Genomic DNA, 27,619 nt, shown 5'->3' with positions numbered 1-27,619 from the left:
GTGGGCAGCGCGAACGTATGAGCGACCATATTCACAAGTAAGTCACATTTGACCCTGTCGAACGATGTTAAAATTTGGGCACTCGAAATTGGTTTGGTCCTGCATTAAAGTCGCTAAAAACTCCAGTGCAGGGCGCACCACATAAAAGACGACATAATACAGAACTGTGAACTGGAGAAAAGCAGTATTAGGCAACTGTGTAATTGTCAAGGTGATATGTCCTAAATCACCTCTTTGTGTATTGCCCTGTATTTATGTTTTTAGCGTAGGCTTTTAGCGATATTGAGTGTTCTTACTTTCGATTCACTGAAGAGTAAAAAATGTTAATTTCTAAAAGAATACAGCATGTGTAGTAATATACAGGGCGTGTGCAAATAAATTGCAGTCGCTTTCAAGCAGGGGCAGATCTAGGATTTTTCCTGAAGGGGGCGGGGGGTCCGCTATGGACAAGTGCCATGTGCATGCTGGGATTGGTCCACTGAACCCTATGTTCAAGTCTGGAATTGAGGGGGGTCCGGACCCCTGGACCCCCCTCCCCCTAGATCCGCGCCTGCTTTCAAGTACATGTAGAAATGCCACGACACACACCCTGTACTGTGACCGGTTGCCTACTTGCCTAAACTATATTTTATGTACACCTGCGTATACGATATGGATATACTGCATATCGCCAGTTCGCAACGTGTTTTTGCCACAAGCTTGGGAAAAACAAGAACATCGTCATCCCAGCCTGCGCAGTGAACAGGATCTGGCAAGCCTTCCACACAGAAAGTGCCACAGGCTTCAAGTACCCAACGCCCTAACTGGAGGCAGGTCTTCGCACAGCTCGTCTATGGCATTTAAACTAATTCAGCATCTGCATTTAGGATTACTTGTAGCTCTCAGGATGATGCATGGTTCATCAGTTCAGTATGTTGTGTCCTTTTTAATGAGTCTTGCGGAAGGGTAGATGAGCACTCCTTTCGTCGTGACATTGTGTACCGTTGCTACAATTTCTTGAGCAAAACTGATGAACAAATGAAAAGCAGAGTCTGTCTTTCAAATATGTATGTTCCTTGTAACTTCTGTATTTGTCCCTGTTGTTGTCCCCCCTCATGTAATGCCTGCAAGGGTCTTCGAGGTATATTCATGAATAAATAAATATCAAAACCAGAAAAAGGTGTAACATCTATTGTAATACCTATCCTCTCTCTGTGTGTATGATACATAAACATTATCAGAAGGTTTGTTGTCACACTTTGCCTCATTGTGCCTAAAGCCTAATTGCACCTCTTACATCACCTCCACATCCTCAATCTCCAAAGCTGTAAAAGGCTAAATCAGGTACTACATAAAAAAGGGGAAGGAGGAAATTAAAAGCTGAACATCTAAATTCAAAGAAACCTGGTGCTTTCTTGGGGCTACTCATGTCTCTGTCCTGGATGAGATCCACATAGAAAACAGCTTTTCTGAGCCACAGTGATTGATTCCCTTGATTGCCCTGACTGTGAGGAAATACTCATCGGCTTGGTGGCAAGTGGGCCTGTTTCTGATAGTGCGATTTGGAATAAGGGCAGCAAGCAACATCTCTCTACGGTCTTAAGAAGGATATCAACATAACCTGTCAAGGCATAGCATTTCATATTGCTTTCAGTAAGTACAACACTGCTCGTAGAAGTTGCGACCATTCATGTTGGGAAAGCATGCTGGAGTTCCCTCAGGCAGTGCATCCAGAACGGGGAGTCAGGTTCATAGAGAGCACCTTATGAGATGAACAGCGACAGTGCCCAGCGAAGACACTCCATAAATTTTGTGCAGGTTTAGGGGGTCACGCCTTTTAACAGTTTTGATGGAAAGCAGGGTGTGTGCAACACTGAGCTCTGGTGTATGAGTTCTTCTGGAAAACCCTTCTGGAAACCCCTTCTGGAAAATCTGGAAAACCCTTAGCTCTCTTGCAGGAAATTGTTATGAACCTGAGTGTCTTCTGTGGAAACAGGTTGTCATTGTCTCTTTCTATCCACCCTTCTTAGTTGCCCTAGCAAAAGCAAATATGTAATGCTGCAGACAATATCTAATTCTAGCACACTAGTTGCTTTGAGTGTTCTCAGGCTCCTGAAATGGAGCTACCTTGTGCGTAAGAACATAAATCAGATTGCCTTTGCTTTTGAAATTGGCCCTTCAGTGATCCACGTGACTGCAAGAATGGTATCCCCTAAACAATAGGCAACAAGAATGATTTCTACAATGTAATGAGCTTTGTAAAACAACAACTTTATTTGAAAATATATTCCAAACGCCGGGTGACGACCTTACAATGTAACATCCTTTACTGCAAACACCGCTTAACATAACGACTAAAAATGAAGCGTAAACGTTTTGCCGCCTATCTGGGTGGCATCATCAGTACAACAAGGGCCAAAGACAAGCACCTCAGCCTACTTATCTAAGAGGGCATCATACACATCCGATAGGGGGCCACTGTTTGTATTACAGGCTGATGCATCACGTCCGATAAACCAGGACTCTAAGCACTTTCTAAGGCCTCATCGCTAGTCATGTGCAAAGGTTACCGCACCATCAAAATTTAATACATGTTCATCAGGCCAACAATAGTAGACTAATTTGGTCCTGGTTTCAGCAGCATTAGAAGCCTTGGGAACGTCCCTTGTGTTCTCTTTTAGTATTTTCCCACGTCTTTTGTCTGTCTTGCCAATGTAGGTTGTGTCACAGTCTGTGCACTTAACTTCATATGCACAGTCTTAATGCCTGATGGGCACAGTTCCCTTCAAATGGCCTATCAACACCTTGGATGAAAGGAATGCACACCACTGATTTGACTCCGTCGATGTTGTTTGTGACTGTTCTCTGTTGTAGCGATGATGCCACCCGGATAGGCGACGAAACGTTCACTCTCTTTGTTCTCAATTGTTGTGTTAAGTCGGTGCTTTCAGTAAAGGATTCTAGATTACAAACTTTGTTTAAATGATGATTAGTGGCAAGCTTCATACCCTGGGCCACTACTCTAACAAGTGTTTGCGTTAATGTGGTGAAACGGGGTAATCAACCTTGTAAACAATTTACTTGGCAATATATTTATTTATCTGTCATAGGTTGAAGAACCGTGTGGTGTTAAATAACGGAAGAACGTGTAATTATACAAGACCGATCACCTAAAGGCTTTGCTTCACACTTGATTAAAATGTGATGCATATGTAACCCGAGGAATGCTACATGGTGGCGATATGATAGGTTCTCCTCACAAATTGTTGGCATGGTTGCGGTTAGTCAAGAAACTGCATATCCAGTTAATGGTAGCAAGATCAAATTTTAATGGGGCTAGTTTGGCCAACAAGCAAGCATAAAACACAGTGCCAAAAGCCCTCACAAAATAAAAAAAAAATACTGCATCTACGTGAACCCAGAAATCAAGACAGTTTAAAATGCTGTGACCGAATTATGTTACTTTTGTCTAAATACCCTTTTCTAAAGCCATGCTGGAATTTAAAAAAAGAAATTTATAGACTCAACGTGGTTAACAACGTGCTGGTATATGATGTGTTCCATTAGTTTACAGGGAACCCTAAAGTGGAGCAGGTTAGTAGATAGAAAGAGCATAGTTGACACCTCTTATGAGGACAGAAATTAGCTTGTGACCTATGGCCATGACTCAGACACATACAAAGCACCTTTCACACAGATTAACGCATCTTCGTTCCAGCACTTCCACCTTTCATCACTGTTGTTCATCACTGTTGAGTGGTCTGTCATTCTTGTAACACAGATCTTAATTGAAATGCAGGTACATAAGGGATGCTCTGAAAGAAAAGCGTTTGGTGTTAGCCCTCTTAATGTTTCCGAAAACAAACTTCACAGTGACTATTCTTTCGAAATGAGCAACTCCGGAACGAAAGGAAAAACTATCTCTGGCCAAATCATTGTATCCAACTGAAACATGACACTTCAATTGAATAATGGCAGTTAAAGATGATGATGATGATTCAATTTTAATAGCGCATAAACAGCTCAGGCTATAGTGCGCCATAACCATGGGAAAATTGTGACTATTAAAAATCAGACGATTATACTAAAATAATATTATAATAAAAACAATCAGTGGAAGAAAAGGCATAAACAATTGTTTGCATTGTGTGGCTGGTGTCGAGTTTTCCACACTAGGTGTTCAATTATAATGTACGTAGATATGCTATAGCATCAAAAGTACAGCGATATACACACTCAATATGTGGTGGGGATATGTGAAACCAACATACCTAACACATACTTACATTTCAAACTTCCTTGAAAAAGGCAGTCCAGGCATGTCGGATTTGTTAGACTCGATGCAAAGCCAGTAAGCACAGTGTGGAATGACTGATTCATCGTTCGAAAGCAGCCCCCACGACCTTTCGCCATCTCAATGCTTCAGAGCGGCATAGCCTAGTCAGGAGGCATCAGATGGGTCACATAAAGTATAACTGGATTCCTGAAGCGGAGGGTTCTGTGGGATACGTATAAGAAAGCATACGTGTTACAGAACAGCTACGAGAATGATCGAATGCACTTGTATTGTTTTGAGTGCGTGGACTTGTAACTGAAAAATAAATGCGCTAACCTTGTTGAAACTGCTTTTCCGTCAGAACCACACGAGAGCACACTTTGTTTCTTTAGATGAAGGTTCAAAGAATTCAACTTCAGCATTTGCAGTACATCATCAGGTCCCGATGCTCCTTTGATATGCAGCAAACAGAACTTCGCTGAGGCGAGTGACTGTCGTAGCGGTTCGTTGCTTTGCAGCAGATCAAGAACAGTACGCCGCAATGATAGGTGAAACGTTCAGGTTATGGCGAGCAACTCCAACACCAAATACAATGACCCGAAAAAGTTAGGATGAGCCGGGAATCAGACACTTTCGCAAGCTCGTCAGCCACGGCAGCCATTACAGCTGACCGGATACGGAACCATATGGAACGCAGGACAACATCAACGCAGATTGAAAAAGCAATCGCAAAACCTACTGCATGTGTTAAATGCAAGGTATATTTTTCTTTTTGAGACTCTGTAACAAAAACATATTAACATATAAATGACATTTCATAAAGGGAATTGACAGAGTTTTGTGTGACCATGTGACGCGTTTGAGCCAATTGTTGGTGTTGCCAGTGGCCCTCATGTTGACGTCATGTTGATGGTGGGCCGTGGTGGATATTCTATATAAACGTATGTTTTCTCGGTTTAACGCTAGGCGTGCTCTACTCGGATGAAGTCGAATGTTTAAAATTCGAGTTTGGAGAAACTGTGGGGTTTTAATGCGTGAATTTTCGCATGGAGAGTCCGTGTTGGGTGCTCTATCGACTGAGGTACGAAAGAGCTCCCACAACTTCTGGTCAGAGTCCCTTTAAGATGGCTACCATTGCACCGCATAGTCGGCACAGTACACGCGATCCATACTGTACTTGGAATTCATGTCGGAAACACAAGCCACCGTCTCAGAACGTCGCTGAACTTGACGTGAGCGGCATTGAGATTCGACTGTGAGAAAAACGAATCAGAAAGACCCAAAATATATTGCTAGTGCGGGAATTGCGGTACGTCTGCATCCTTAGCTCTGTCATTCTCAAGACCAGAGACGTTGGCTATGGCACACGCCACTGATTCTGTTAACTTTCTGGCGTTGTCCTCCCGGTCGAGATGTACATCTTGTGCTCCGCACTTCACGTTCGTTTCGCGCTATCCCGAGTTGTGCTGAAAGGGAACCTTCCCTTTTGCGGAAGCGGGTAGGTCATAGCCTAGGCTGTATAACTACAAAATTTGAAGGAAATCGGAGGTAGGGTTTTTGAGAGACGAGAGTAAAAAAAAAAAAATATTTGAGAGCATAGCTGTACTCTACACCGCCTTGCTGAAAGGGGCCAAGGCACAGACATGCAAATTTGACATCAATTCAAAGAGCACGCTTCGACCTACACGTCGCTACTTCATATATCTCGATGGCGTGCTCTTGCTAATTTTCTTTTCCCTTATACACTTTACTGGCTTTGCACTGGGCTTTCAGAGGCGTCTTAGGACACCCTGACGGGAGGCATCACGTGCCACGTGACCTTCTGACGCCATCCGCTCAAACGTTGCCTGCCTGCGTACTGCTGATGATGGCCCAACAAGGCCGAAACAGCTGTCCAGTACTGGCATGGCGACGTTTGACTTACAAACATATGCTATACGTGCAGCCAAAGAGCTCTTGCTAATTTTCTTTTCCCTTATACACTTTACTGGCTTTGCACTGGGCTTTCAGAGGCGTCTTAGGACACCCTGACGGGAGGCATCACGTGCCACGTGACCTTCTGACGCCATCCGCTCAAACGTTGCCTGCCTGCGTACTGCTGATGATGGCCCAACAAGGCCGAAACAGCTGTCCAGTACTGGCATGGCGACGTTTGACTTACAAACATATGCTATACGTGCAGCCAAAGAGCTCTTGCTAATTTTCTTTTCCCTTATACACTTTACTGGCTTTGCACTGGGCTTTCAGAGGCGTCTTAGGACACCCTGACGGGAGGCATCACGTGCCACGTGACCTTCTGACGCCATCCGCTCAAACGTTGCCTGCCTGCGTACTGCTGATGATGGCCCAACAAGGCCGAAACAGCTGTCCAGTACTGGCATGGCGACGTTTGACTTACAAACATATGCTATACGTGCAGCCAAAGAGCTCTTGCTAATTTTCTTTTCCCTTATACACTTTACTGGCTTTGCACTGGGCTTTCAGAGGCGTCTTAGGACACCCTGACGGGAGGCATCACGTGCCACGTGACCTTCTGACGCCATCCGCTCAAACGTTGCCTGCCTGCGTACTGCTGATGATGGCCCAACAAGGCCGAAACAGCTGTCCAGTACTGGCATGGCGACGTTTGACTTACAAACATATGCTATACGTGCAGCCAAAGAGCTCTTGCTAATTTTCTTTTCCCTTATACACTTTACTGGCTTTGCACTGGGCTTTCAGAGGCGTCTTAGGACACCCTGACGGGAGGCATCACGTGCCACGTGACCTTCTGACGCCATCCGCTCAAACGTTGCCTGCCTGCGTACTGCTGATGATGGCCCAACAAGGCCGAAACAGCTGTCCAGTACTGGCATGGCGACGTTTGACTTACAAACATATGCTATACGTGCAGCCAAAGAGCTCTTGCTAATTTTCTTTTCCCTTATACACTTTACTGGCTTTGCACTGGGCTTTCAGAGGCGTCTTAGGACACCCTGACGGGAGGCATCACGTGCCACGTGACCTTCTGACGCCATTCGCTCAAACGTTGCCTGCCTGCGTACTGCTGATGATGGCCCAACAAGGCCGAAACAGCTGTCCAGTACTGGCATGGCGACGTTTGACTTACAAACATATGCTATACGTGCAGCCAAAGAGCTCTTGCTAATTTTCTTTTCCCTTATACACTTTACTGGCTTTGCACTGGGCTTTCAGAGGCGTCTTAGGACACCCTGACGGGAGGCATCACGTGCCACGTGACCTTCTGACGCCATCCGCTCAAACGTTGCCTGCCTGCGTACTGCTGATGATGGCCCAACAAGGCCGAAACAGCTGTCCAGTACTGGCATGGCGACGTTTGACTTACAAACATATGCTATACGTGCAGCCAAAGAGCTCTTGCTAATTTTCTTTTCCCTTATACACTTTACTGGCTTTGCACTGGGCTTTCAGAGGCGTCTTAGGACACCCTGACGGGAGGCATCACGTGCCACGTGACCTTCTGACGCCATCCGCTCAAACGTTGCCTGCCTGCGTACTGCTGATGATGGCCCAACAAGGCCGAAACAGCTGTCCAGTACTGGCATGGCGACGTTTGACTTACAAACATATGCTATACGTGCAGCCAAAGAGCTCTTGCTAATTTTCTTTTCCCTTATACACTTTACTGGCTTTGCACTGGGCTTTCAGAGGCGTCTTAGGACACCCTGACGGGAGGCATCACGTGCCACGTGACCTTCTGACGCCATCCGCTCAAACGTTGCCTGCCTGCGTACTGCTGATGATGGCCCAACAAGGCCGAAACAGCTGTCCAGTACTGGCATGGCGACGTTTGACTTACAAACATATGCTATACGTGCAGCCAAAGAGCTCTTGCTAATTTTCTTTTCCCTTATACACTTTACTGGCTTTGCACTGGGCTTTCAGAGGCGTCTTAGGACACCCTGACGGGAGGCATCACGTGCCACGTGACCTTCTGACGCCATCCGCTCAAACGTTGCCTGCCTGCGTACTGCTGATGATGGCCCAACAAGGCCGAAACAGCTGTCCAGTACTGGCATGGCGACGTTTGACTTACAAACATATGCTATACGTGCAGCCAAAGAGCTCTTGCTAATTTTCTTTTCCCTTATACACTTTACTGGCTTTGCACTGGGCTTTCAGAGGCGTCTTAGGACACCCTGACGGGAGGCATCACGTGCCACGTGACCTTCTGACGCCATCCGCTCAAACGTTGCCTGCCTGCGTACTGCTGATGATGGCCCAACAAGGCCGAAACAGCTGTCCAGTACTGGCATGGCGACGTTTGACTTACAAACATATGCTATACGTGCAGCCAAAGAGCTCTTGCTAATTTTCTTTTCCCTTATACACTTTACTGGCTTTGCACTGGGCTTTCAGAGGCGTCTTAGGACACCCTGACGGGAGGCATCACGTGCCACGTGACCTTCTGACGCCATCCGCTCAAACGTTGCCTGCCTGCGTACTGCTGATGATGGCCCAACAAGGCCGAAACAGCTGTCCAGTACTGGCATGGCGACGTTTGACTTACAAACATATGCTATACGTGCAGCCAAAGAGCTCTTGCTAATTTTCTTTTCCCTTATACACTTTACTGGCTTTGCACTGGGCTTTCAGAGGCGTCTTAGGACACCCTGACGGGAGGCATCACGTGCCACGTGACCTTCTGACGCCATCCGCTCAAACGTTGCCTGCCTGCGTACTGCTGATGATGGCCCAACAAGGCCGAAACAGCTGTCCAGTACTGGCATGGCGACGTTTGACTTACAAACATATGCTATACGTGCAGCCAAAGAGCTCTTGCTAATTTTCTTTTCCCTTATACACTTTACTGGCTTTGCACTGGGCTTTCAGAGGCGTCTTAGGACACCCTGACGGGAGGCATCACGTGCCACGTGACCTTCTGACGCCATCCGCTCAAACGTTGCCTGCCTGCGTACTGCTGATGATGGCCCAACAAGGCCGAAACAGCTGTCCAGTACTGGCATGGCGACGTTTGACTTACAAACATATGCTATACGTGCAGCCAAAGAGCTCTTGCTAATTTTCTTTTCCCTTATACACTTTACTGGCTTTGCACTGGGCTTTCAGAGGCGTCTTAGGACACCCTGACGGGAGGCATCACGTGCCACGTGACCTTCTGACGCCATCCGCTCAAACGTTGCCTGCCTGCGTACTGCTGATGATGGCCCAACAAGGCCGAAACAGCTGTCCAGTACTGGCATGGCGACGTTTGACTTACAAACATATGCTATACGTGCAGCCAAAGAGCTCTTGCTAATTTTCTTTTCCCTTATACACTTTACTGGCTTTGCACTGGGCTTTCAGAGGCGTCTTAGGACACCCTGACGGGAGGCATCACGTGCCACGTGACCTTCTGACGCCATCCGCTCAAACGTTGCCTGCCTGCGTACTGCTGATGATGGCCCAACAAGGCCGAAACAGCTGTCCAGTACTGGCATGGCGACGTTTGACTTACAAACATATGCTATACGTGCAGCCAAAGAGCTCTTGCTAATTTTCTTTTCCCTTATACACTTTACTGGCTTTGCACTGGGCTTTCAGAGGCGTCTTAGGACACCCTGACGGGAGGCATCACGTGCCACGTGACCTTCTGACGCCATCCGCTCAAACGTTGCCTGCCTGCGTACTGCTGATGATGGCCCAACAAGGCCGAAACAGCTGTCCAGTACTGGCATGGCGACGTTTGACTTACAAACATATGCTATACGTGCAGCCAAAGAGCTCTTGCTAATTTTCTTTTCCCTTATAGGAGGAGTAAGGCGCATAGACAAATATGACCAAAATCTAATTTTGTTGCACCATTGGTGATTTTTAATTCGAGATCAAGATAGAATTGACCCGTGCTATTTGCGCACGCTGAAAGCCGTTGTACCCGACATATTCCCCAACAAAAATCTATAGTTTGGGAACGTCCGATGGCAACAAATATAATGCCAAAGTCGCTCCGCAGAAACCTCTGCCGCCAAGTTAATTTCTTTGGGATTTTCATTTCTTTTTTTGGCGGACCACATCACATAGAGCCAAAATATTTATTGCTCCTGTGTGTACGCGTGTTGCAGTACAACATATATTTTTTCAAAGGAAATCGGTGCTGGTGTCCGGGCCACCCTGCCCGAGTTGTGATGGGGTCACTCAACTGCGCAACCAAATTTACACAAGCAGCCGGAGAAAGCAGATGCGGACGGCTGACATGTGACGTAGAGAATTTTCCTGCGTCTTTTTTTTTCTTCTTTGTTTCTTCGTTCTCAGTTCACGCGCCACGTACACCTGCTTTAGTTTGATCCGCCCTACGTCACGAGTCACCTGTACGGGAGCAACGTTGCATCACGACGTTCCCTCGTTCTCCGATACGCTCCATTCACGAGTGGGGATTTCTTAAAGATGTGCGGAACAGAGGACATCGCACACGCTCTGTAGGTCACCTGCACTCGTCGTTCTTTCGCATTTTATTTCTTGCAGAACACGCCGCAGCGAAAGAAAATATTTGGGAGGAAACTTCAGTGCTCCGTTCATGTCTGTGATTTTTTTTCAATTACATTTTCGGCGCCTAGAGAACTGATGGAAAAGCAGGTGCATTGCACATGCATTTATCTGGTTTAGAGTGCAGTTTTCCGCAGCATCAAATAAGAGGCTCAGAATGTTCTTGGATTGTGTTTCAGAATGGCCAAAGTAGCGAGTGACCAGCACAAATCCAGAGTTTACCGTCACGTCAGTGGAAGCCCCCCACCTATAGACAACTCTTTTACCCACGCCTATCAGGCGGATTCCTCCAAGACGATAGGAAAAGAACGGAGACATGGCGACCAAACAAACGGTGTTTCTCATATGCTGGCTAGAAGCGCATTATGAAAACTGGGAACATTGGCAATATTTGTTTACCAGTACTCGACTACTATTGGGAGTACTGGCGAAACTTTGGTAGAACTGGCTTGTCACTATTGGGCCAGTATTAGTAATAGTGGCAGAACATTGGCAATACCGGCTCGTCAATATTTGCCACATTTGCCAATAGGGCAGTGTTGTAAGCTAGCATTAGACCGATATTGGACGAATAGTGGGGTGTTGCGTGGGTAGAGAAGGGAAACACGCCGCAATGTTGTGCAGAAACAGTCAAAATCTGCAGCCATCGAAAAAGCCTGTTCAACTGTTCTGTTCCCTCGAAGAGCTCTAAACAGAACTCCGTCCTGTCTTCGCGTCGCGTTCACCATAATCAATCATCTCATATTAAGCTCCGTGAACTGGAGTAGGCTCCTGTGTCTACCACGGGGAACAATAACAGCTTTATTTTGAAGCCCGCATTCCTCGACAACATAGCCCTCGCCCACTATCCTGACCCATCTCTGCCACCGGACATAGTCACCCCTCCCAGGCCTCCAAAGCGTATCACAGGGGCTCCGACTCCGCTCGCCCCAACACGTTCCTCCGGAACTCTGAATGGGGGGCATATGTAGTGCGACGACAACAGCGACACTACATTCCTCCCACGCCACGCGCTCTTGCCTCACGCAGGAATAAAACGTTTCTTCTTTCGTTCACCGACAACGACGGTTCTATAGCCTGTCCTTATTCTCCAGCGACAACCTCACACTGGTGAACCGAAACATTCCACGTTACCATCAGTTCTCCTTCATTTATTGTTTTTGTTGTTGTTGTTGTTGAAAGGATACAAAGAAAGAGTACAAATTTTCGTTCCAAAGGTAATATTACAGTGATATCTTCTGCGGAGAACGAACATGTTAATCCAACGGAAATCCAGAATATTGCACTTACAAGAGATCAGGATAACAGCGAAGATGTCTCTGCTCATGGCAACAGTCTCTACTGTAACGCTTTGCGTTTCCAAGCTGTAGTACGCTGTTGCGTACGTGAGAATTGTTAGACTTACCTTCCCTCACCACTTGGCAAGTCCAAGCAGTATTTATGTACTTTCACTGCATTGTTTGGTTACTTAACTGAAGCCCATATGTCTTCAAGTTCCTTTGTCTATCCGAGGCAAAGGGACTTGTGACGATTAGCAACTCAATAACGACTATTAATTAGTTGCGCTTCCCATAGAGATAGCACTGATAGTTTAAAAGACAAAGGAGAAAAGGATGCTGACTGTACGCATTGTGACTGCAAAGGTTAGCAGCGCGCAGTTCGATCCCTTCGAAGAAATCTCATTAAATTTCCTGCACGGTTAAACGACTCATCAATTATCACGACTAAAATAAATTTGTCCTTCTCAGTAAAATCGGCTTCCTTTCAATTGTTTCTTTGAATACACACATCGATGCAACATCAACAGGATGCAAAGCCTTGACGTTCACACCCGAGTTCCTGTCCGACTGGCTTTCTAATAAGATGCTACTGAGAATGATCTTTAATGCGGGCATTGCGCTGCGGAAATTGTTATCAATCAATCAGTCAAGCCTTTATTAATTCGTTAGGGTGATCCATTAGGTTGTAACGATTTTATTCCCAAAGTGCTGTGCTAATGCCTATCAAAATTCACGTTCGATTATTTGCACTATTTTTATATACCGAATAGAAGAAAGCTATATAGGCTCCGTCAATGCGCACTGCGTATAAAATGTATAAAATAATTAATAGCCGCACTAGGACTGCATAGGACTGCATGCAACCGATCACCGCCCATTCACCATAGGCAAGGTGCTGGGCCCATGGTCCAGTACCGTTCATATGCACCAAGGTCTCCGTCACCTTTGGGACATCAACAGACCTCTAAACCCTGCTTTGATTACCGGAATCATCATCTCCATTACAATCTCTCATTACCTACAAATGACACTGGGGCAGCGCCCAGCCTGCTCGCCGGCATCACCCCCATCTCATCATCGTATATGTATGTATGTATGTATGTATGTATGTATGTATGCATGTATGCATGTATGCATGTATGTATGTATGTATGTATGTATGTATGTGTGTATGTGTGTGTGTGTGTGTGTGTGTGTGTGTGTGTGTGTGTGTGTGTGTGTGTGTGTGTGTGTGTGTGTGTGTGTGTGTGCGCGTAATTTGCTACGCGAACGTTGTCTACGCATGTCTGAGGCATCTCTGAATTTATTCACACATAAATTAGCGGGTGACAAATAATGCCGTCTGACGGCTAGAGTTGGAGTATCGATCGTTTCTGGGACATACTGCGGAAGTTCCGTGATCGTGTGCTATTTCCGAGCGATCTGCCTGCCAGCGCGGCGACATGTTGCTCGGGGGGATCGTGCGTCCTGTGCCGGCATTTGTCTTACAGCGTCTGAGGAAAACCCGCGGAAAATATCCAGAGAACACAACTGGCTCAGGGTTTTCGAACCCGGGTCACCTCCAGGCTGCGTGGCAGATGTACACAAGTGGCGGCAGCCCGGTCAACAGAAGCCCAGGCGGTCCAAATTATCCGCAGTCCTATCCTGAGGCACGTCCAGCATGTCGCCATACTATAGGTAAAAAACGCACGTGTAACATCACGGCGGCATTCTTATTTGGTGGCAGGGTCGATGCTATGAACATTGTAGATTTCATTTCAGTTTTTCAGTTTAGATTTTTTCCTCGTGCTAATGGTTTACGAAGCCTACTTTTCGCCAATAAGGCGGAGTGGATTTCTTTCTTTTCTTTTTTTTTTTCTTTTTTGACAGTGCCGTGTTCCTGCGACGCATCTCTTCCGAAACTGCGCATTGCCCGACCTCTGTGTCCTGAAAATTGAACCTCAGTAGGCTAAGTCGACTTGTCCCCTTTCTAATATTGTTGTCGCAATGACATCTACACACCAGGATGTACCTGCCGAGGAAAATTTAGGACCATATTGAAATTTATTGGACTGCTACAGGAGGGTAAGGAATGGGAAATGAATGTGTGCGTGACAAAATCCGGCACTTTTCTTTCCCGCTTATCCCACCAACGTCTAGAGCACCCCTCTATGTCCGAGGGTAGCATGCGGATTCGTTTAGCTGCGCTCTCCGAGGCCGCATTGTTCCACCGTCAAGGTGTAGGATTGAGATGGTGGGAATGCTCCCGTCCAGCTTTTAAAGTAAAGTAATACATTTGGGGCCAATGGCCCACAGGTCGAAATATGCATTTGTGTTAAGTGGCCCCTCCGCAACGACAGGTCTGGTAGTGAACTGCTGTCGTGACATGCGTCTCCCATCACGCCCACTCAAAAAAGATAAAAGGATACCGACGAGATGGTTGGGATGTCCGTCCTTATATTGTTCCACAGGGTTCCTTAAGGGCCACAGGAACGTAAATTGAACCTGCGAGTCGGAATCTTAAAACGGAAGCGATTAACTTCAATTAAAGGCATAATAAATATGGAGAAAAACAATCGAGAGTATAAAACCTATGGGAGGACAAAGACTGGGGCAGTCGGATCGAAATGTGAACCCAGAACGGACGCGCCAGCACCAACTCCAAAGTTTATCCGCGAATCAATGTCTTACAATTGTGATGTAAGGTGAAGTGTGTCATCGACAGTCATCAGGAACTCCTACCCGAACAACTCAGCCATCCAAATCATCAACAGCTACCATCAACGAAATCATCGCCATCATCACTCCTCAATCAGATAAGACATTTTATTCCCACTCCCCATCGTACTCGAACTGTTGAGAAAATAGTCTTTGTAGTTATGTTTGTCATCACTGTCCGCACTGTTGATAGTTAATGTTGTTAGAAACCTTATATTAAATATTACTTGTTATATCCTGGTACCTGGACTTTTGTTTCGATGTGTGTCCCATTGAGTGTATGTCGGTCGACATAGGGCAGCCCGTCCCATATTTTGCTCTTATTGTCCGGATCGGTGATTGAGGTACCGCGCGCAACGGACCCTCTGGCGATTGCACACCTGGTTTTCGGGACAGTGTGTCAATGGGACGGGCAACAGGTTCAAGCCCCTTCTCTCGGTTGGTATTTTGGGACTTATCCCCTTGTCAATTAGAACGAAATCGGAGCCTTGGGCATCATTTTCGTTTTGAGCACCTGATAATTAGTTCAGTTCGGCTGTTTCCGTGTCTGAACCAGGGTTTCGAACCGGAACCGTAGCAAAAACCGGAAGTGAACCTCTATTTTTTCCGTCTTGTAATTGAACCTGAACCGGAACTTATGGAAGGTACCGTTCCGATTCTCTTCATTACTTATTTACTTATTTATGCATTTTTTTGTTTGTTTGTAAGCCGCTTGGATAAGAATGATATGCGATGTGTGAGGACACCGTGGTCGAAGGCTAAAACAGCCTCATATGCTGCAGTTGTGGTTGAAAACTCCATTGACATGCGAATATGGTGCACGATACTCGTAATCTTATTGTTCGTCCGCTTCGTGCCTTTCGAAGCCATGTAACCGATGTGAGGTGTGTTTGTAGTACAAAAGTTGTTTATAAATGATGTGGAAAGGAATAAAATCCAGTATTTTTTTTATCTGCATAAAAGTCATTTATATCCAAACAAAATGTTTACACAGCGCAATATCTGCGCCAGCGCAACACGACTTTTAATTATTTTTGCTGCAGCGTACATCATCATATGAATGTAATGTGTGTAGGTCACACTTTATTTAAAATTCTGCAAAATCCTGGCCTTCCTCCAATCATCATGCGCAGTGCTGAGCTGTCTTGGGAAGTAATTTTACTGGAAAAGTAACTAGGAACTGTAACAAATTATCCTTCTTAAGAAACTAACTTTCAGGTGTAACTAGTTACGTTTTTGCAGTAACGAGTTTCTTTCAGATTCTTAAGTTTTTCGCATTAATTTCGGAAAGTGTCCGCATTTTCTTTCACTACCCGTTGCCATATGTCATTACTCGTGGTTCACATAACTGCCCGTAGCTTAAAAATAATGCGTAGGATAGGGTGGTCTATGTTGAAGACAGTTGAATTTTTTTGTTAATAGCAATCACACTAATCGCCTAAATTGTACCATAATTTGTTAACTGAATCCCCAACAACAACAACAACAACATGTATATTCTGATGATGAAGTGGGCCAATCCACAAATCTTTGAGAAATGATTCACAAATTACTTTGGTGCTAAACCGTATACTTATTTAGTGCGAGCCAATCATGACAGGCTACATATTTTCATCAACTTCCACGAGTAGTGCACATGGAAACACAGGGCAGTGACGCAGCATCATAACGGTGAGGTCATATTTTAATAGCGGAGGAGCAGCAATGAGCAAATTGGAAGTCAATGCCTGCGAAAGTTACAGATGGGACGAAAAAAAAGCCCCCACTTACCTCGACCACATTTCGTTGCGGACACGTCGCACCTCCTGCTGACCTGCCCCAAGTACACCAACCACCACCCTTTCACGCTGCCTCGAGCACTTCGAGCACAACCAACTGACACTGGCCGCACTTCTTGGCCCTGTGCCTCAGCACCAACAATGGGCCGTCACAAGAGCCTTATTCCAATTTCTGAAGAGCACTGGCCTGGCCACCAAGCTCTGAGATGCGTATCCCTGATATGCGTTTTCTTTTCTTTTTTTTTTGAATAGCATGCCGACCTTGGTCTGGCAGATCTTTCCCTCTAATAAATGTATATCCCCCCCCCACACACACACACACATCTGCAAAACATCGTCTCACGTCTTTCTAAAAAGCCCGGTGCAGTAGGTCAACACGTTACTTCAAAGCCCAGACAATGACTGTGCTTACCCATTCAAGTATGTCATAGGGTTCCTCTCCCCTGTTCTTACACATATACATCCTAGAAATGAAAATACCAAAAGCCTTGTTTTAATTCACAAGGGTGGAGACCGTTTATCTGTGGCCAACTATAGACTCCTTTCAATTTTGCCGGTATTCTCTAAGGCACTTGAGCTTATCATACACTCAAGGCTAAACGCTTTCTTCTCATTACATTCTGTCTTGAAAGGTATGCAGTTTGGATTCCGAAAGCGCCGCTCTACTCAAAGCGCACTTCTGGCAATGAAATAGTTGTAGGTTGTACGTAGGTTGTACACTCTCGGGATTTTAATTGACTTTACGAAAGCATTCAATATCTTAGTTCATTCCACACTTTTACAAAAACTAGAATGTCATTGTATACGTAGACTAGCGCTTGCCCTCCTCATCTCTTACCTCAATAATAGGTGTCAGTACGTGGACCTCAATGGACATCTGTCCCGTAAGTTGTTGATTCGAAACGGTGTTCCACAAGGTAGCGTCCTCGGGCCGCTCCTTTTTAACATCTACATTAATAATATCAGTAATTGTTCAGCATCAACCTGTTTTTATCACATAAACGGATGACACAAGTCTTATCCTATCTGGTCACAACTTAGAACTACTTACTCAACAAGCAAACTCTGTCTTATCGGCGGTGTCCAGATGGTCGAAGAGTAACGGACTAGCGATTAACGCAAACAACACAAGAACAAACCTTTTGATACCCCATTGGGAATTTACTTGGATGGTGCGTCTATACCGCAAGAACAGACTGTGAAGATACTTGGTGTCCATCATGTCAGATGCAATGACGTGGGATGATCATATTAGCCACATATCAAATTAAAATATTGAAAGCATTATGTGTTATGAACAATTTGAAATCTATACTACCGCCCTCTGTTAAGATGCTCATCTTGAATGCTTTAATTATGTCGCACGTTTTATAATGACATTTAGTGTGGGCTGCAACTGATAAGCGTAACATTACATCTCTTGTTTTGTTACAGAAAAGGCAGAGCGCCTAATTGAAAATGTGCGGTATGATCATCCCACCAAATAATTGTTCAACAAATACAGAATAAGAAAAGGCAGAGCGCCTAATTGAAAATGTGCGGTATGATCATCCCACCAAATAATTGTTCAACAAATACAGAATATGCGAAGTGTTGAAGAAGGACCAGTGAACCCTACTGTTCTGTTCGCTGACTGCGGACCGAGTGGCAGAAGCCGAATGGGCAGGCGCGCGCATTCGGTCAGTCAGCCGTTTATTTCGTCCTCTTTAGATTCAAGAACGAAACCAAGTGTCAGCTGGGTTGAACATAGTCAACCAACATACTCCCCCTCAAACTAGCTGACGGGACGTTACAAGAAACACTAGTAATACCAGAAAAACCGAAAAACACGGAAGGAAAAAGGAAGAGTCTGTGAGGTAATATTCATGGGAGGTAAAGTCCGAAACCTTGGGCGCAGAAGGCATTTTTGGCGCGCAGTACAGGTTTAGTGAGGGAGTCTGCGATCATGACGTCTGTTGGGATGAATGACAAACTGAACTGCTTGCTCTCGATCTCGTTCCGGGAGTAGAGGTACTTCAACTGTATGTGCTTGGTCCTCTGGTGATATACGGGATTCTCTGCCAGTTTGATGGCGGACTGGTAGTCGCAGAAAAGTTGCATCTCTCCCCCGCAGTGCCTTTGTAGGGCCAGTTCGCCTAAGAACATCTTCAACCACTTCCCTTCTTTCATGCACTCCGTTAGAGCGAGATATTCGGCTTCGCAAGTAGAAAGCGCGACGACCTGCTGCCGAGTAGACTTCCAACTGACAGCCCCTTGGGATAGAGTAAAGACGTATCCGCACCTAGACCTTCCTGTTGAGTCTTCGTTCAAACTTGCATCAGTGTACCCGACGAGTGGTTGTCCACAGGCAGTGTAAGTTATCCCGGCTGTCTTCGTTCCAGACAGGTAGCGGGGAACGCGCTTCGCCCTGTTCCAATGCGACTCATCAAAGCAGTTGTTGAATTGGCTTAAGTAGTTGGTGGCATAGGCGATGTCTGGTCTGATTGCCTGTGCCAAATACATGAGGCTACCGATGAGGTTTTGATAGGGTAGGTCCTTTAGCCCCTCATTCGTGCTAACACTGCTTTGCTTTTCGTCCCGTCTTTCTTGCGGAGGAGGTGCTCTTTCGATTGGCGTTTTAGCCGGTTTGCAGGTTCCCATGCCGAATTTTGTCAATATTTCCGTGATGTATCTCTGCTGGTGTATCGTGATTTGACGTTTAGTTGTCTCGGTCAACTTCAATGGCCAGTATATACTTTGGTTCACCTAAGTCCTTCAGGTCAACCTTCTTGCTTAAGTTCTTGATAGCCTTCATTAGAGCACGATCATTGTTGGCCGCCATCAACACGCCGTCCACGTAGACGCTCAGGAGGACTCTGTCCGTCGAATTTTCCAGAAGGTACACACATCGGTACGTCTCCACTCGTTTGTAATGAAGTCCTTGCAGTACCTTGTCTAATGTTTGATACTACGTCCTCCCGGACTGTTTGAGGCCATAAAGTGACTTCTGCAATTTGCATACTTTCTGTGATGCCGTATCGCTGCCAGCTGGCTGTTCCATATACACATCCTCTTCAAGGACGCCGTGTAGGTACGCAGTTTTCACGTCGAGCTGACGCATGACCATATCCTCCTCATTTACCAAAGCCAGCAACATCCTCAGGCTCGTCAGCTTGACCACCGGAGAGAACGTCTCGTAGTAGTCGACGCCATGTGTTTGGCTGGCTCCCACTGCCACAAGGCGAGCTTTGTACTTCTGTATTTCACCTCTCTCGTCTCTCTTTATGCGAAAAACCCATTTTGATTTTACGACCTTCATCCCTGGTTGCCGATCAACCAGCCCCCATGTGCTTGCCTCATGAAGTGAGTGCAATTCTTCGTTCATGGCATCTTTCCACTTGCGGCTGTCGGGTGATGACAATGCCTCAAGATAGGTAGTAGGCTCTTGCTCCTCAATATCTGGTGTGGAACTGTCTTTCGCCTTTTGCACATTCTCAGTGTCGGAGTAGCTTGCTTCCGTTGGGTCTATTTGTAGCCGCTGAGGGGTCCGTGACGTCCTACTTGATCTCCGGATCTGGTTGCCGGCTTCCATAGCTTCAATGTTCTCTTCAGGATTCTCTACGGGAGGTTCAGGGACTTCCACGAAATCCGGATGTTTGACCTCGTGGCTCAGGGTTGAGTCGGGAAGGATAGCAAGGTCGACTTGATGTCCAGAGTCGTCAGTCTCTTGCTTTAGGAGTTCCGAACCCCTTTTCTGTTCGAGGAATGTCACATCTCTGCTGAAGAAGACCTTCTGTTTGGGGTCGAAGAGGCGGTATCCCTTCGTATCATAACAGTAGCCTAGAAATATACCTGGCTTCCCCTTTACTTGAAGCTTACTCCTGTACTGTGACGTAATCCACGCGTAAGCCTGACATCCGAACACTTTAAAGTAGCTGACGGTTTACTTTCTCCCAGTGTAGACTTCCTCCGGGACGGCGCCGTTCAGCACTCTCTTACTGCATCTGTTTCGTACGTGGGCTGCTGTATTCACAGCTTCTGTCCAGAAGTCTTCTGGTAACTTGGCGTCTAGGAGCAGTAACCGGGCAGTTTCAACGAGCGTTCGGTTGGCGCGCTCTGCAATCCCATTTTGCGCTGGGGAATACGGCATGGTGTTTTCCGTTTCAGGAATTCCTCCAATGTATGTCCTGTGAACTCGCCACCGTTGTCTGTACGGATTCTGTGTACCCTCTCGCCAGTTTGCGTTTCGAACTCCTCAATCATTGTCCGGATGATTGGTGCTGTCTCACCTTTACTCTTCATCGAGCGGACCATAAGTCTTCTGCTGCAGTCGTCAACGGTAACTAGCATATATTTGCTGCCTCTAAGTGATTGCGGGAAGGGTCCACATAGGTCCATATGCAGTAGATCATGTATCCTCTGCCTAGGAGAGTTTGCGGTTGATTTGAAAGGCAGTCTTGTGCATTTTCCCAGCACGCAGTGCTCACAATGATGATTGGTTGACGACAGCGGGCTTCGGAGTCCTCGTACGACCCTTTTTCGGGCCATCTCATGGGGAGTATCGTAGTTTATATGACCCAAGCGCCGGTGCCATCCTGCCGCAGAACTGTCTTCTGTTTTATTTGCTTGCTCCCTAGGAGTTACGACTTCCGCTTGCATCTTGTACACCCCTGCGACCTCCTTTCCCTCGAATACGAAGTTCCCATTTGGGTATACTGCGCACCCTTCTCCTGAGAAGCTGACGTTCACGCCTTTGTCCGTTAGCTTGGACACCGATATCAAGTTGTCCTCCATACTGGGCACGTACAGTGCGTCTGTCGCCGTTAGCCTGTTTTGTTGTCCATCTTTTGTGACGTTGAATGCCACTGTACCAATTCCCTTGGCATCAATCTCTGCACCATCGGCAAGAGCTATTGTCTTGGTACTGTCTTCCCTGAAGTCTCGTAGGATGTCTTTGCACATGGTCATGTGGCTGCTCGCCCGTGAATCAATTGACCACCCGGTGCCCGGCTCGGGGTTTTCATGCGACGTGGTCCGCAAGGCGAAGTCTCGTTCATCGTTGACCAACTCGTCGTCATCAGTCCTTGCAAATCTTGCCCTTTGTTGGGTTCCTCGTGTCCACGGACGGGCTCGCCCTCTGAAGTTTCCGCCTTGCGTTGGAGTCCTAGACGATGTACCTCCGTTGGAGTAGCAGTTCCTTGCTATATGCCCTGGTTTACCACAGTGGTAACATTTTGGTCGGGCTTCCTCTTCCCGCTTGCGATAACCTTGCACCTTAAAGGCAGCTTCATCAGTGACCTCATTGCCGATTTGTCGTTGTTCCTCACGTAGGAAGGCGTAGCTTACCCTCTCTGGGGTAAGGTCAGAGGCCGAACAAACATCAAAGGTTCGTGCTACGCCGTGGTAGGACTTAGGCAATCCCTGTATAGCGATTGAAGCGATCTCAGAGTCTTCAATCCCGTCTCTGAGGACTCGAAGCTGCTCTCCAAGTGATACGACTCGTTGCATATACCGAACAGCAGTCTCTCCATTGCCCCACCTCACGGTGTTAAGTTCACGTCGAAGGGCTAGCTTCTTCTGGAGTACCCTTCCTCGGTTGACTTGTTCCAAGCGATCCCGAGCGCCTTTTGCGGTCGTTTGGTTGATGACGTAGGTAGTTTGATTAGCCGAGAGCGTCTGGACGATTATGTTGAGGGCCTCTTGGTCCTTCTTATTCCATGAGGTTCTCGCGTCCGTAGCCGTGGGTGGGTCATCTTCGATGGCTGTCCACAACTGTTTCGTCTTCAGGTAGAGCGATACCTTGAACCTCCACGTAGGGTAATTGCACCCTTCAAGCTTCTCCATGTGGTTGCTCTTCACAACTTCTTCCATCGTATCTCGTGGCGGCGCCAAAGGAGTAAACGGAAGTCCGTCGAAGCAGCGATCCAATAACTTGGGCTCCCTATTCCAGCACCTATGGCTACGCTCCTGGGCCCATAACCCTTGTTGAACAAGGACCAGTGAACCCTACTGTTCTGTTCGCTGACTGCGGACCGAGTGGCAGAAGCCGAATGGGCAGGCGCGCGCATTCGGTCAGTCAGCCGTTTATTTCGTCCTCTTTAGAGGCAAAAACGAAATCAAGTGTCAGCTGGGTTGAACATCGTCAACCAACATGAAGTGGTGCACTCAGGACGTTCATACTTTCGGAAGCCTCCTCGTCGGATGCGACTTAATTATGTAACACTATATACTTTCAATTATTACTTGTAGTACCCTTTTAATACCTGTATTGCCAATTTATTTCAACTGCAGAAGTGACTCTGATATTCAGTGTTTCTGTACTATACCTTCAACCATTATTAATGTATTTGCATACAACATTATTTGTATATTGTTTGTATTGTATTTGCCTTGTATTTGCCTGCGCTGCTGTTGGCCAAATGTAACGCGAGGAGGCTGGGCCTTGTCAAGCACATTTGTGTTGCTTTTTGCCCAGTCCCTTCAACATCGTCTCTTGGTGCAAAGATAAACTAAACTGAACTGAACTGAACCGACCTGAATCCTGGTGTCACAGACAGAAAAAATATTGCTAAGAAAATGCCACGTGAAAAACCCAAACTATCCTCAACTTGCCCCCCCCCCTTAAAGTAGCCCCACTTTACCTTATGTGAGAAAGGTGACTTGGCATAACTTTATCAACTGCTGTGGCAGCTCGTTGGAATCTTCTTTTCCTTATTTCTCAAAAATGTAAATTTTCACTTACGTCAGTATTGCAGAGAGTCATTCAATGATTCCAAATTTCGGTGTCACACAGGATGGTGCATGCTTCATAACAGTTCCGGTACATCAATGCAAGTCTTCTATATGATGAGCGAAGCCGTGTGTTCATGTGCTTCCTTAGACTGGCGTTGGATGATTATGATCACTGAATCAGTTTCTTTAACGGATCACAAAAGAGAAATCGGAAGTTTGATGGGCTGTCAACCTCCGCGCATATTTCACAGAAACGCTCCAAGTGTGAGATTTAATCGAGCTGTCTCCCAACATTATATATGCAGTATTTGTCGCTATGGTGAACGCCACTGAATACACAGCCAAAAGAGAATATATAGCGTTCCCCACGAGAAACGAGAAAGCGGAGACAGACGCCTCGTGTACGTGGAAAATGAGCGCGCATGGGTGTCATCTCCTATTAGACAGGAAGGACCCAACCTCGCGTTATTTGTAGACGAGGCATTTGATGGCATTGCACGACGAGACTGGGAGCTGGCCCTGGTTCCAATCAGGGCGCCTTCTGCGCTGTCTATGTGTTTTCCCTGGGTTTTCCTCGGACGTTTTAAGACAAATGTCGACACAGTTGCATGTGAAGCCGGCCTAGGACGCACGATTCCCCCACCTGTGATAGCCGTGACGTTGCCCGCAAGAGCATGGCCGACTTTTGCAAGCGGTTCCACCACCACCTTACGGAAGAGAATTGAACAAAAGGAACTTACCCCAAAGTTCTTTGATAAAATGGAAGAGAATAGGTTGATCATGGAGTTTTGGAACTCAAAAGTAAGGAGTTCAGGTAAAGTTTCCAAAAAAGTAACGTAGTTACAGGAACGAGTTATTATTTTTGACTAATTATACCAACACGGTTCCTGCGCATTTTGAGATATATGAGACGAGATCGCAGAACAGTACTCAGCACTTCTCATACATAGGTGAACCAATCAAATAAAGTACATATGAGTTCTACTACCTTTCGTACAGTTGACGTGCACCCATTCTTTGCATATTTCCACATGTAGGGGACTATAATAACAACAGATTGATCGAATTGTGCTTGCATGTAGTAAAAGTACGGTGATCCAATATGAGACACGCGTTCTGGACCGATAGTTTGATCACCAACAGAAAATGGGCTTGAGTACGCTCTGCACATTGCTCCTCAGATAACTGCTGCAACTTCGTTCCAGCAAAGGGTGCACGCACCTGAAGTGGCAGGGCGTACAGGCTCCTTTCACACGCTGAGCAACTTGCCGCATCGTAGTGCTGAACGAACTCGTGCGATGGCGCGAGAAAATATCATCATCATCGGTTCCGGCCAATCGCACAAGGACGAGACCTGAAAATATGGTTGACTGTTTGCAATGACGCATGAAGAACACATTGTCGTGAAATATTTTACATGAATAGCCGGAGGAGCTTCTATGCTGCTAGCGTCGTCTTTGAAGCCAGCGCCGGCTGGGCTGCGAAAGGGTAAGCGAAGGGTATGCGAAGGGGTAAGGCATGGCAGCCTGCCCAGACTTCAGCCTGTTACTCGAAAAAAGTAATTGATTACCGTTACCAATTACTCGACTCCAAATGTAATTGAGTAACGAGTAGAAAAGTAACGCGTTACTGCGGTCGTTACTCTGCATTCACGCAAATTATAACAGTCGTTATGTGCCTCAGAAAATAAAATAAAAAGTTAAACAGGGGAATAGCTGAAATAACACGCGTAGGACAAGTAGATCTGTACCTCTACTGTACTTATCACCCAGGAAGACGTTGACCCGGCTGTGAAAGAACATTGGGTGGAACTTCCCCATGACTAACTAAGCCCCCAAGGTTTTAGGTACCACCACACTGATGTAGGAAGAGATTAGGGAGAGAGGCCCTGAAATTCCTGAACGTTATTACAATGACCTCCGCTCGCTGTAGTAGAACAGTCCAACAAAGGCTGACCGTACGAGGGGCTTGACTTGGGGCAGAACATCTGAAAGATAAGTTAATCTAGGCCGGAAAAGTAATCAATTACTGAGTAATCGATTACTCAGAAAAGTAATTGATTACTCGAAAAAGTACCTTGACAGTAAAGTAACTGATTACTCGAAAAATTACTCAAAAAGTAATTGATTACAAGTAACGCAATTACTACTAACGCGTTACGCACAAGTCTGCAGCCTGGTAGATCAGTCCTAAGAGCTCGTTGTGCTTTCTTCCCAGTACTTCACTTGACCCTGCAACAGGGTCTTTTCCAGCACTCCATTACCACTCCCTAGGATATACTAATGTGGCGGCGCCGAAGACGATCGCACCATCCGTACCACCCGCGCTTCTTCTCGCGCCTTTACCGGTGCGTGCACCACTTCGATTCCTGTCCGGCTCCGGTGAACAGCACCGTTCTGCGGCTGCAGTCTTGTAAATAAACTCAGATGGCTTCCCCTCAAGCTGGTGACCCGAACGTGGACCTTGCCCCTTCTGCTTCGCCGTCAGCGGTACCGGCCTCTTCAGTCAGCCCGGCTTCCACGCAAGTCCGTCTCCCCCCATTCTGGGCCCATGATCCCCTCCTCTGGTTTGTCCAGGTGGACAATTTCTTCCACATGCGACACATTACATCAGAAACCACCAAGTACCAGCACCTGGTTGAAAGTCTTCCCCCGTCCGCCGCCGCTGAGGTTCGGGACCTTCTCCTCGCGCCGGCGGCAGACAAACCCTATTCAGTCCTCCGGGACGCTCTCGTTAAACGGCTCATGTCATCCCAGGAGCACCGTTTGCAGCAAGTGCTTTCATCTGAAGAGCTCGGTGATCGTCGCCCCACTCAATTTCTCCGCCATCTGCAGTTCCTTTTTGGCGACAAGGCATCATCTATGGACCCTGCTATCCTCAAGGAACTTTTCCTCCAGAGACTCCCTCCCCATGTACGCGTGTCACTAGCAGCATCGGGCGCCCTGCCCCTCTCAGAGCTAGCAGAACTCGCCGACCGCGTCCTGGACATCGCCCCTCCCACCGTCGCCGCGATGCCCTGCAATACGCAATCCACTTCGATTCCTGTCCGGCTCCGGTGAACAGCACCGTTCTGCGGCTGCAGTCTTGTAAATAAACTCAGATGGCTTCCCCTCACTAATATAGACCTCTCTGGGGGGCCACGCAAAAAAAAAAAAAAAAGACGTCATAAAACGCCAAGAAAGCTTGGATGCTGATATTGGGCGACCATTAGAAACACGGGAACAAAACTACACACGTCACGACGTGTGTCAGCGACGTGTGAAAATCAGTCGTATCTCGAGCGGCCCCTTACATTTCCTACCTTGGGTGCTGACTGTCTATCGCGTTATCCCAGTAAAGGTGGTGTCCGCGAAGAATCTGGAATTGTGAAGTAAATGTGGTATCAACTTCGAGATGCCTTCCTAGAAGAAAACACCTGAAAAGTTTCGCAGAATTCGTTCGTGTTAAAAAAAAAACATCAAAAACATCGACTCCGAAACCAAATGCCGGCTTCCGGTTGAAACGGCCCTTTCCCGCTTCACCGTCACCTGTCTTCCCGTGACGTAATTGGACTTGCCGGCGAGATTCCCAATCGCTCAGCTGACGGCGGCTCCATAGCACCCAAGCCACCATGCAAACCACGAACGCAGGCATGTCTATCGAAGCTACTGCTTGGCAGGAGACTGTGAGTCAGAAAACCGCATGAATATTTATGACCGGCAGCCTTCCTTTACCGAACCGCTGCCATTTTGCAACACGGAAAGCGTTGGTGTCAGATCGAGCAGCAATCTTGAGAACGGCGAGCGCAGAACGCATGGGGCAAGTAGGACATCCCTCCACCTTGTTTTTTTTTTTTCCTGCAATTTGACTCAGTTTAGACTCTAAAAATCTTCACAATTATGTAGGTAATTGGGTGCTTGCTGATAGTACTGCCGAGACGGACCAGTGGCTACGCTGCCGCTACGACGGGGCACTGTGTGACACAAAAGACGTCGAGTACGTAATGGACCTTTTGTTCCATCGTACTACATTCATTCTTTACAAACATATATTCTTATTTTCGTAATGATATATATTGCGTGGTTTGGAGCAGGAGCGCATGGAACGCACACACATACAGTACAGTGCGTGTACATACAGTACACTCTTAAACCCGTACCTTTTATTGTAACTTTTAGAAACATGTAACGTCTATATAGACGTAGATCTCGAGATTTCTTATAGGTTACACGTCTGTAACGTATATTTAGAGGTTAGAAGCGACGGAAGTCATGTCATTACAACAGCAATAGAAGTTACATCTCGGAAAAAACAAAAACAAGGTGTTGTAACTTATAAACATACCCTTTACTCCGACACTGTAACCTCTAAGCAAAATCTCCGAAGGTTATTTCTCTGTTATGTTCTTTTCGTTT

The 27,619-nt window shown here is 46.6% G+C and overlaps 2 protein-coding genes across 2 annotated transcripts; one reads left to right on the top strand and one right to left on the bottom strand.

Moving 5' to 3' along the window:
• Window positions 1-18,377: 18,377 nt before the first annotated feature.
• LOC135381338 (uncharacterized) lies at window positions 18,378-19,154 on the bottom strand. The gene has a single exon (XM_064612543.1). It carries the CDS (start codon window positions 19,152-19,154, stop codon window positions 18,378-18,380), a length of 777 nt encoding a protein of 258 aa, XP_064468613.1.
• A 6,497-nt stretch (window positions 19,155-25,651) lies between these two features.
• Window positions 25,652-26,284, top strand: LOC135381321 (uncharacterized). Its single transcript, XM_064612542.1, has one exon. It carries the CDS (start codon window positions 25,652-25,654, stop codon window positions 26,282-26,284), a length of 633 nt encoding a protein of 210 aa, XP_064468612.1.
• Window positions 26,285-27,619: the final 1,335 nt, after the last annotated feature.

The sequence above is a fragment of the Ornithodoros turicata genome, chromosome 1 (genome assembly GCF_037126465.1).
Source record: "Ornithodoros turicata isolate Travis chromosome 1, ASM3712646v1, whole genome shotgun sequence".
Lineage (NCBI taxonomy): Eukaryota > Metazoa > Arthropoda > Arachnida > Ixodida > Argasidae > Ornithodoros > Ornithodoros turicata.
The sequence above is the reverse complement of the archived record's forward strand: the minus strand, read 5'-3'. Positions and strand labels throughout refer to the sequence as shown.